Raw genomic sequence first — 11484 nt, forward strand, 5'->3', positions numbered from 1 at the left:
CACGCACACACATACAACGCACGCACAAACACACACGTCACACACATGTGCACCGCACACACACACACACACACACATACACAAACGTCACACACAGGGCACCCGTGACACGCAGGGCACATATCACCATGTGTTTCCTTTTTGTATCTTTGTTTATTTGTTTGTTTGTTGTAAGAGCTTTGAGTCAAGCCGGGGGAGGACAACGACAAGCTGCTTCCCAGCTGATAGACCTGTGGCCAGGCGAGCCCTCGGGAGGACTAGTGACACACCAGGGTTGGACTAGTGACACACCAGGGTTGGACTAGTGACACACCAGGGTTGGACACATGTTTGTTTTATCGCACCCAGGAGGGACTGAACCAAATCAGAGGGATCGAGTGACGCATTTTAACTTTTGAAATTTAAAATCTATATCTTTAATTTTTTATTCTGGATAGTTGAAACATGTCTTTAGTTTTTTTCTGTGTTTTATCCATTTTTCTCAATTCTGGCTTGATTGTTGCCAATATTTCAAAGTCTGTACTAGTTTGACCTGCTTTTTTGCCCAGGTTTTCTTAATTCTTGAATTTTGTCGTTTTATATGTTCATCTGAATATTTGAAAAAAAAATATAATATAAGAATAATCCGAACTCCCCGCCGTCCCAGTAGGTGGAATATTTCCTCCATTTTTCATTTCCTGGCCGGACTGTTACCGATATTGGAGAATTACACCATTTCTAGGTAGATAAAGGTATTCTTATATGAAAAATGTTACGAAAAAACGTCCCAGTAGGTTGAATTCCTCTCCGCTGTTCCCTTGTTGATCCGCCATTTTCCTGACTGAGGCCACGAGAGACTGAAGGCAGTTCGGCTTTCCGCTAAGTTTGGTCCATTTTTGTCAACATCTTTGAAATCATTTTGAACTACTTTACAAGTTATCACACTTTCGTATGCCTGCAAAATAATTTGGTCACATTTTCTTCTAGGAATTACCTTTTATAATGACTTACCCCAGGAAAAGTCTGTTATATTTCAATGCTTTGTTAAGAACCAACCTCTGAACAGCCTCTTGGCGCCTCTGAAGTGATAATGTACACGTAATTTATTAATATGCCATGCAAAGGTATTATTCTTTTTTCTCGCAGACCGAAATGTACATTAGCATGAGCTTTCACGAAGTTGTCTGCACTGCTGAATATTACGGAATGAAGGAAACATCTGTACTTTTCTGTACGAGCCTTTATAATTACGCCTTTGTCTTTCCAAGACTCTGATTATAGATATGCTGTAAATATTGGTTTTGTGTACTAAGTAATAGCAGTATCCAAGTGTGATCTACGCAAAACTTTGTGCTGTCTAACATCTGTGTTTCCTTTCTGTGGGATTTTGTGGGATGAAAACTGACAAAAAGCTGGGCAGCCATACACTCACATTGGATGGATGCGCAGTTTCTAGATTATCCACTAGGTGTCATAAAAGTTGGGCAGCCGTTAGCTCTTAGCGGGTGCAGTTTTCTAATTGTCCACAAGCTTCTTTGTAAATAAAAACGTTATAACCGGTAACGTGTGAGTTTGTTGTCTGTTTTAGCCTGATACGTTATGTGGTTAAGAATCTTGCTGCTGCTGTCCGTCAAGGGTCAGAAACGTCTTACGCGAAACGCCATCAGTTTGGGTTGTGCCACTTTCTCTAACGTTGGTGCAGGAGTTGGACACGATGCGGAGAGCATCTGTTCGTATTATTTACACGTAGGCTGGTACATATTTCCTCTTTGTTGTTTTCTTTCATTTCAAGGACTCTAGGAAGCTTAGTTTCGTACATGTGTATACTCGTAAGGCTAACGTTGCATTTCCACAAAGGGGCCGGCCGGGCAGCTTAGGGGAACGAAAGATACGATATAAAAAGCAACAAAAACACAAAATGTACCCAAAATTATTCAGCATCGCATGCCTTATGCATATTTTTAGTTAGTGAAAGTCAGAAACTTTCATTTCTCGTGTCCGCAAACAGCCCAGCAGGGCCCCGGGTAGGAAATGTGACGTAGGCCTAGAGCCTAACGGAGATCTTAAAAATTGATAAAAACGTTCAACCTTTCTAAATCAAGTTACTGTTATATAGACTTACGTTTTGCTAGACTGATTTTTTGGTTCAGATTTTACCTTATTTTTCTCCATGCATGAATTAAGATGAAACGATGACAATCCAAATACAACTCTTTATTCGGCGTGATACGTTGTTACTGCTAGATATTAATTTGTAAAACTCAAACATATTTCATCTATTCGATAGTGTATTCAGTAGTGGCATGGTGTGAACAAAGATGCATTCCTTGGTTCCATTTGAATAAATGTACTCTAAGTAAAACAGCACAAACGTTCCAAAGTTACAAAATAATGACACATGAGTGTTACTTCTGTCTACTCAATTCTTTTGACCTTCCATGGTATATGAGGACTGGACCTATAGCCGTACATTCTGTGCTGACAGTCCTTAAGGTGGGTTTACACCTGCGTATATTTTCATGCCGCATGAATTCCGTTTTGACATTTTTCGACATTTTGACTAATTTCTTCAATACGCGGCCTCACGCACAAGTCGCACCTCTATCGCATCTGAATCGTCTTTAGAAAGTTTCACGTACGCAGGCAAACGAAAATATACGCCCAGTTCGTCTGATAGTTTTGGACATGCACAAAACTATCATTCGTACGCAGTTTGGTGCCCAAAACGTTAGGGATGCGCAATACAGTGGTCCCACGTCGGTCGATTGCGCTATGAAGACGCTACATGTTTGCGCTTTACACGCAGTAATACGCGGAAATCGCGGCAATGCGAGTACATAGCGTTCTTACAGCGCAGACACAACGCACCATGAGCGACCGTATAACGAATGCACATATAGATCACGATTTAGTACCGTGCGTTCTACGATCGCTTTGCGCATACTACGCGTACTGATAGCGTGATCGACGCACACTCCAGATTTGGAATAAATACGAAGTTGCATCTGACTCCAGACAAAAAAAAATCATCTCAAGATGTATATAACTTTATTGCACAACAATTGTACGAGGTACAAAGTATGGCATCTACATAACTACAGTGCTATAACATAACTTAAGGCTTATCTAACTAATACAGGAGTTGTAGTATGGGATAGGTTTCTGACATTCATTGGAGGCTTTTACAATCATTTGGGGAATTTCTAATGTCTAAACCTTCTTTGATATATTTTCCTATATCTGCCATGCAGGGATTGTCACATGTCATTATGTATTTGAATTTGCACTTCAGGTCCATTTGGATAAATCCTTGTGTACAAAATGACAGCCTTCTGTATAGAGAATTGCGTATATCGGAATATTTGGGACATACAACCATAAAGTGATATTCGTCTTCTATTAGCGCTGGACAGAATGGACAAATCCTCTGGTCGATAGGGATTTTTTGGAATCTTCCGGTTTATGATGTCAGATCCAGGCCAGGACCGACGAATTTGTACCGGGGGCATGGAGAGATGGTCACAACTTGCAGGAAACCATGAATGTAACTGGTCCCAACAGAGCCTCCAGGGACGGGAAGATGTAGAGGAATCTGCTCAAGCACTGGGTCAATTTGTGTGACACACGTGCCATTTTGTGTAACAGATATTTGACTTAATTTGCTGATAATGGCACTTTTTTGTGTGTAGAACCACATGATATAAAGGTGCAATATAGAGCCATATTACAACTTTGAAAGAGGGCGTAAGGTTTCATAATTGTTTAATTTACGGGTTTTAATAAAGATCTTGAATACGTTTTGTGGTGTTTATGGGTGTGATTTTTATAGTAGTTGAAATACTAAGATGATAGGGGAAATCATTAAGGACAAAGTGAAAACAAACACAATCTTAACAGTGCACATAACTTCTAAAGGTAAATGATGGCCCACATTACTGTAAAAGGACAGTGTCACTGCTTCACTGCTTCGCAAATGAATAAAAAAAACCTCTTCACTGTTTACTTGTCAATGTTCTACTTGCACTGCCTGTAAACAAAAGCATACGTAGTACAATGGGTTCCTCTAACAAAAATACTCTATTGGCAATGCTCGCAAACAAAAGTATATGTAACACAAACTGTTCCTCTGACACACCTAAAATGCGTTTGGAATGTAGTTAGCACCAGGTGCGTCAGACATGCGGTCGGTAGGCGTTGTGTGCGTCCGGAAAACGCCCAACATACGTACCCCATACGAATCTATTCGCAGTACGGAAAATTTTGTTGCGCATTTCAGTTGCAATCATACGCATCTCATGCGAAATGAAAACGCTGAAGTCGTAATTCAAACGCCAGATGGGCTCGACATACAATTTAATTTATTCCAAAAAAATCCAAATGTTGGGCGTTCGGCCGCGTATTGACAAAATTTCATGCGGAACTCACGCGCACTTGAAAATATACGCAGGTGTAAACCCACCTTTAGTGTGTGAGGACTGGGCCTATAGCCGTACATTCTGTACTGACAGTCCTTAGTGTGTGAGGACTGGGCCTATAGCCGTACATTCTGTGCTGACAGTCCTTAGTGTGTGATGACTGGGCCTATAGCCGTACATTCTGTGCTGACAGTCCTTAGTGTGTGATGACTGGGCCTATAGCCGTACATTCTGTGCTGACAGTCCTTAGTGTGTGAGGACTGGGCCTATAGCCGTACATTCTATGCTGACAGTCCTCAGTGTGTGAGGACTGGACCTATAGCCGTACATTCTGTGCTGACAGTCCTTAGTATGTGAGGTCTGGACCTATAGCCGTACATTCTGTGCTGACAGTCCTTAGTGTTTGAGGACTGGGCCTATAGTCGTACATTCTGTGCTGACAGTCCTTAGTGTGTGAGGACTGGACCTATAGCCGTACATTCTGTGCTGTCAGTCCTTAGTGTGTGAGGACTGGGTCTATAGCCGTACATTCTGTGCTGACAGTCCTTAATGTGTGACGACTGGGCCTATAGCCGCGCATTCTGTGCTGGTTTCAAATGCTCTTTGAAGCCTGTTAACAACGTTAACATCTAACGGTTGTCTGTTTTCTTTGTTCTGGGGTTGTTCTCTATAACATAAATCTAGAAGGATAAAGGGTTCTGTTGCTATTATCGTAAAGAACGTACAGTGTTCTGTTTCTATGAGCCTTAATCCCAAAGACTTCTATTTTATGCTCGTTAAGCTTCTATGATCGCCAAGAGATATGCTGCTATTGTCCTAAATGTTGCTATAATTTGTAACAGTTCTGTTGCTATGGGCGTAAAGAGTTCTGTTGCTATGGGGGTAAAGAGCTCTGATGCTATGATTCTAAACAGTCTTGTTGCCATGATACTAGAAAGTTCAGTTACTATGATCACAAAGAGTTCTGTTGCTATAATAGTCATATAAAACCATACAAGGCCAGGCACTGTGACTGCAAAGACGGACTCCTGAATACTTGGTCCGTGCAGGAACTTGCAATTCGCCATATATCACTTTCTACCACAAATGTAAAACCCTCAGCAAACCTACTATACTGTGCAATACTGAAATGTTACTGACTTACTACTGTAATCCAATTCCTTAGCTCTACTGTATATCCCCATAACACAAACACATCAGTACAGCTACACTGCCCAAACAACATCTGTTAAAAAAGCGTAATAATTGATGTTAAGGTTAAGGCCCTCACTCCAGAGTTTGTGTTTTTTTTTACTTTAGGTTCACCACAAAAAGAGCCTCTAAATGTTTGGGTTACTGTCCTGAAGTATCATTTCAGATGTTTGTTTACCATTGACTTAAAATGTTTAATCTAACGCACCCATCAGGGAAGTAATCCAGAGGAAGCTTGTTCCATAACGATGTAGTTCAAGGTAAGAAGCTTTCAGGGTGGAACTTCTTCCCGAGAGGCATTAAACCGAGTAGGAAATCAGTTACATTGCAAACAACTATAAACATAGCAGATAACAAAACAACTTGAGTGTTGCACAAAACCACACACAGGATATAAGGAAAGCTGTAAGACGCTCCTTTAAAGGGACTGTGCTGTCATACATAGCATGTTGGGTCCACTACAAGCAACTAAAGTTGTTCATAAATAAAGTTATTTGACAAGGGATAAATGAGGTCTATGTAGTCTAACAGCGTTGTGATGCATCTCATACAGAACATCTCTGGTTTCATATACATGGCACCATCTGGCTAAACATGCACGGGGGTATCCGCCTCATGACAGGGGAGAGGGTTCATCTTATCTTTATTAAGTGTTTTCTGTCCGAGGAAACAAGAAAATTCACCTTAGTGTGTTGCCTTGGAGCGGCGTTTGCAGACATCTCATACAAACATCTTTTGGCTTCAGGGACAGGGTAGATGGTCTCATCATCAGCGATGGCCTGAGACTGGCCCTGCCCTGTCTGAATATGGCCGGACTCTGGTCACTATATAACAGCTACGGGGTTTGTGTTTGATTCATTGATGGCCTGAGACTGACACTGCTCTGTCTGATGATCATGGCCGCTGGTCACTACAACAGCTACGGTGTTTGTGCTGAATTCAGTTATTGACTGAAACAGTCAAAGCCCTGTCTGGTTACACAGTCTATTTCTTCATACTTATGGTCATGGCCATGACCTGGTCACTATAGTGACTATGGTTTTGTGTTGGATTCAGAGATGGCCTGAGACTGGCCTTCGACTTTGTACAGGGGACTTTGCATTGGGTCAATCTGCCCTGTGCCATACGATGGGTTTCTAGCTTCCATGAAGGCCCAAGACTGGCCCAGACCTGTCTCGTTATGTTGGCTCATATCATTATACAAGTGATTATGACAACTGGTCTCTAAAGCAGATGTGGTGTTTGTGTTGTATTCAGTAATGTCATTAGACTGACCTACGGCTTTGTACATGGAACTTTGCTCTGAGGTAATCTGCCCTGTGCCATACGATGGATTTCTGGCTTCCATGATAGCCTGAGACTGACCCTGCCCTGTGTGATCATGTTGGGGGTCTACATCTTCATACTCATGGGCATGGCCACTGGTCACTACAGCAGCTGTCTTGTGTGGGTTGTTGGATTCAGTGATGTTCTGAGACTGACCCTGGCCCTGCTCTGTCTGATATTGACCACTGGACATTGCTGTAGATGTTTGGCCCTTTGATAATGCTCCCACACCCATATACATAGGGTTCGGATCTAAGGCAGCTACCAACTCGTGATGTGTCAGGTTTTCAACTTTCAGGGGTTGCGTGTTAGCATGAGACTGCCCTTTCTGATTAGGTGTGGTGTTTGGGTTGGACTGGCCCTGCCCTCTCTCATTATCTTGGTCTACATCTTCATATTGCTGATCATGAACCCTGGTCACTACAGTAGCTGTTGTGTTGGATTCAGTGATGACCTGAGACTGTCCCTGCCTTGTCTTATCATGACCACTGATCATTGCTGAAGATGTTTGGTCTTTTGCTGATGCTCCCACACCTACATACATGGGGTTTGGATCTAAGGCAGCTAGCACCTTTGATTGTGCTCCTGCACCTCTGTACATAAGGTTTGGGTTTAGGGCAGCTAGCACGTTATGTGACAGGTTGTCAGCGTTCAGAGGTCGGGGGTTAGCCTGAGACTGGCCTTGCCCTGTCTGATTATGTTGGTCTATATCTTCATACTGGTGATCCTTGCCACTGCTCACTACAGCAACTGACATGTTAGGAATAGGGGGTGAAGAAGAGTTTGCAGGGGGATTCTTGGTCCTCCTCTTGCACCAGATTGTGAGAATGATGGTGCCGATCAGAGCAATGCCAGCTATTGAACCACAGACAGAGCCAATGATAGCAGGTATGGGAAAACCGGGGACAGATTCTTTGGAAGTGTTGCTTTCCAGTTTTTCTGAAGTGGTTTGAAGGGTTGGACTTTCTGTCGCTCCAGTTTTGCCTCTTTTACCTTTAAGATCTGCTGTTGTGCTGTTGTAATAGTCATTAGATGTTATTTGGGTATCAGCATGGGGACGTTTGGTTTCCGGCTTGTCTGAAGTGGTTTGAAGGGTTGGACTTTCTGTCGCTCCAGTTTTGCCTCTTTTACCTTTAAGATCTGCTGTTGTGCTGTTGTAATAGTCATTAGATGTTATTTGGGTATCAGCATGGGGACGTTTGGTTTCCGGCTTGTCTGAAGTGGTTTGAAGGGTTGGACTTTCTGTCGCTCCAGTTTTGCCTCTTTTACCTTTAAGATCTGCTGTTGTGCTGTTGTAATAGTCATTAGATGTTATTTGGGTATCAGCATGGGAACGTTTAGTTTCCGACTTGTCTGAAGTGGTTTTAACGGTTGAACTTATTATTACTGTGGTTTTGGCTCTTTTTTCTGCAGGACCTACTGTTGAGCCTGCTGCTGTCCAATTGTGATAGTTTATAGAAGTTTCTCGGGTATCAGCATGGAAACTGTTGCTTTTAAGGGGTGAAGCTATTGTCGGTCTTGTTTTGTTTTTCTTGTTTTTGACTGTGGAGCCGGCTGTTGTGTCTTTGTAAGAATTGTTAAACTTTAAGGTTACTTGAACATCAACAGACAGTGCTGATGTGGTTGTCTCTGGACATACCAAATCTCCAGGACTGACATCTGAAAGCTTCTGTCCCCGTAAGTTAGCGGGTTCGGCACATGTTATCTGGTCTTTAAATGAAGGAAATTCAGTCGAATCTAGCCTGAAGGGAACCATCTTACAGTCACACTGCCAGGGGTTCCCGTCAAGTTTTATGTCTAGATTAGAGGGCAACAAGCTGAAAGCTAAAGGGGCAATGGCAGACATCTTGTTGTTCGTAAGGTACAACTTTTGTAGCTGGGGTAGATTTGCAGATATACCTGGCTTAATCGTTGTTATTTGGTTGTAGTGTAGGTACAACTTTTGTAGCTGGGGTAGATTTGCAAATATACCTGGCTTAATCGTTGTTATTTGGTTGTAGTGTAGGTTCAACTCTTGTAGCTGGGGTAGATTTGCAAATATACCTGGCTTAATCGTTGTTATCTGGTTGTTGTCCAGCCACAACTCTCGTAGCCCTGGTAGATTTGCAAATGCACCTGGCTGAATCATTGTTATTTGGTTGTAGTTTAGGTACAACTCTCGTAGCCGTGTAAGATTTACAAATGTACCTTTCTGAATCAATGTTATCTTGTTGCTGCCCAGGTACAACTGTTGTAGCAAGGTAAAGTTTGCAAATGCACCCGGCGGAATCAATGTTATCTGGTTGTTGGTCAGGTCCAATTGCAACTCTTGTAGCTGGGCCAAATTTACAAATGTACCTTCCTGAATCAATGTTATCTGGTTGCCCCCCAAGTACAACTTTTCTAACCAGGGTAGATTTGCAAATATACCTGGATTAATCGGTGTTATCTTGTTTTTGGAAAGCCACAACTGTCGTAGCCCGGGTAGATTTGCAAATGCATCTGGCTGAATCTTTGTTATCTGGTTGTGCTGTAGGTTCAACTTTTGTAGCTGGGGTAGATTTACAAAAGCACCGTTCTGAAGCATTGTTATCTTGTTTTCGGCCAGGCGCAACACTTGTAGCAAGGTGAAGTTTGCAAATGCACCCGGTGGAATCATTGCTATATTGTTGTAGGACAGGTCCAACGTTTGTAAGCAGGGTAGATTTGCAAATATACCAGGAGGAATCATTGCTATATTGTTAGAGAACAGGTTCAACTTTTGTAGCTGGGGTAGATTTACAAATGCACCTTTCTGAATAATGGTTATCTTGTTATATGCCAAATCTAAATCTGTGATGGATGATGGAAGGTTAAGAGGGATGCTGGTGAGGCCCAGAAAACTGCAATCGCAGCGCGGTGGTTCGCAGCTGCGGCCGGTTTTCTGAACCGATGATGGCGAGCAGGTGCGGCCGGCGTCTGGCAGGTTGGGCTCCTTCAGGATGATGAGAAGGAACATCAGCAGGCGTCGCAGCTTTCTTCCCATGTTGTCTGGTTACCTGAGCAAAACAAACAACATTCTCCTCTGCTAAAGTATATAATATTTTCACATTTGTTGGACATACTTACTAATAGGTAACATACAATGACATGTGACAATGGATAGTGATAACGTTACATATTATAAAACTCAATAATCATTATCGTACAACTGAAGTAGCAGAAAAATAATGATGGTAAAGTATGTAGAAATGATAGAATCGTGATTATTATCATACAGCTAGAATTAAAAGCTAAAGTCAATAAAATATATAGAAAAGAGTTTTAAAATGCTATGGTCATAGAGCGAAGAACCAGAACAGTAATGTCGTCAAACTATACAAAACTAGAGTTTTGCGACCACATACCTCCATGAAGATTTAAAGCTTTCGTAAATTTCATGCAATTGACTAACACATTAACATAATTTATGCATGGTGTTGTTGATCATTGGCTAACGTACACATGTCACAATTGTAAAATTCCCATTATTGATCTTAAGGTTTTGCAATTTTTCCATAAATTATGCAAATAAGTTTCCATTACCATATTTGCTATCTGCTTACATCCCACCTATCATAATTAACATGTGTTACATTTATTTTGTCCAGTTATTGAAAACAATGGAACTATATAATTTCCTCATTAATTATGCAAATAAAGTCCTCATTTGCATAACATATATATCATTATGAACATCTTTGCCTAAGCTACCTGCATGCCTAAAATGCCGCTAGGGGGCCCAAAATCTAATCATTTCCAGCTTTCATCACACACTACCAACACACCAAGTATGAAACCAATCCACCCAGCCCTTCATGAGTTATGCTGACCACAAATATGCGGACACACAGACAGACACACAGACACACACACACACACACAGACACACCAAAAACTATACCTCCATTTTTTCATGGAGGTAAATATAACCTCCATGACATTTCATGGAGGTAATAAAACAATCTTCACACAATTAAACCATGCTGAACAATAAAACATTTGCATACAAACTATAGAAAAACAGCCAATCCGTACAATGAAGCATTATTAGTATACACACTCTACAAAAATAACTCACCCCTACAAAGTCTAATCATGCAGAGAAATCAAACGTTATCAGCATACAATTGCAAACTGTATGAAAACAATCAATCCGTGCAAACGCAAAACATGCAGAAGAATAATAATAATAATCTTTATTGCATATTCATGCCCGAGGGCTATATAATATTACAATTCTTTAGAGAGAGCGCCAGAACACTTGTTACCATTTCTGTGCCGAAATGCAGAGTGACAAACAGCCTTAGAGTAGTCTTACTGATATGGTAAATTGAATGTTGATGGTCTGAAGCTGGCTGTTTGAATATTAACATTTAACATGGAGGTTGTTTACTCGTTTTTCTTTTACTGACATTTTCACGACGTAGTTTTGACCAGATCAGATTCGGGCACGTCCATTTAATCCCTTGGTTCTCGATTGATGAAGGAATGGGCGCGTGAAATGAAAGAAAACACGAAACAGGCATTCTGATTTAGACAAGGCACATTGGACAGGAGCCAAAGTCAACACTAT

The 11484-nt window shown here is 41.5% G+C and overlaps 1 protein-coding gene across 1 annotated transcript; it reads right to left on the bottom strand.

Moving 5' to 3' along the window:
* Positions 1-6618: 6618 nt before the first annotated feature.
* LOC118420114 (leucine-rich repeat-containing protein 15-like) lies at positions 6619-10282 on the bottom strand. The gene is made up of 4 exons (XM_035826816.1): positions 10277-10282; positions 8043-9225; positions 6951-7445; positions 6619-6755 (listed from the first exon to the last, which is right to left on the bottom strand). The coding sequence occupies exons 1-4, from the start codon at positions 10280-10282 to the stop codon at positions 6619-6621; spliced, it is 1821 nt and encodes a 606-aa protein (XP_035682709.1).
* Positions 10283-11484: the final 1202 nt, after the last annotated feature.

Source organism: Branchiostoma floridae, chromosome 7 (assembly GCF_000003815.2).
Source record: "Branchiostoma floridae strain S238N-H82 chromosome 7, Bfl_VNyyK, whole genome shotgun sequence".
Taxonomy (NCBI): domain Eukaryota; kingdom Metazoa; phylum Chordata; class Leptocardii; order Amphioxiformes; family Branchiostomatidae; genus Branchiostoma; species Branchiostoma floridae.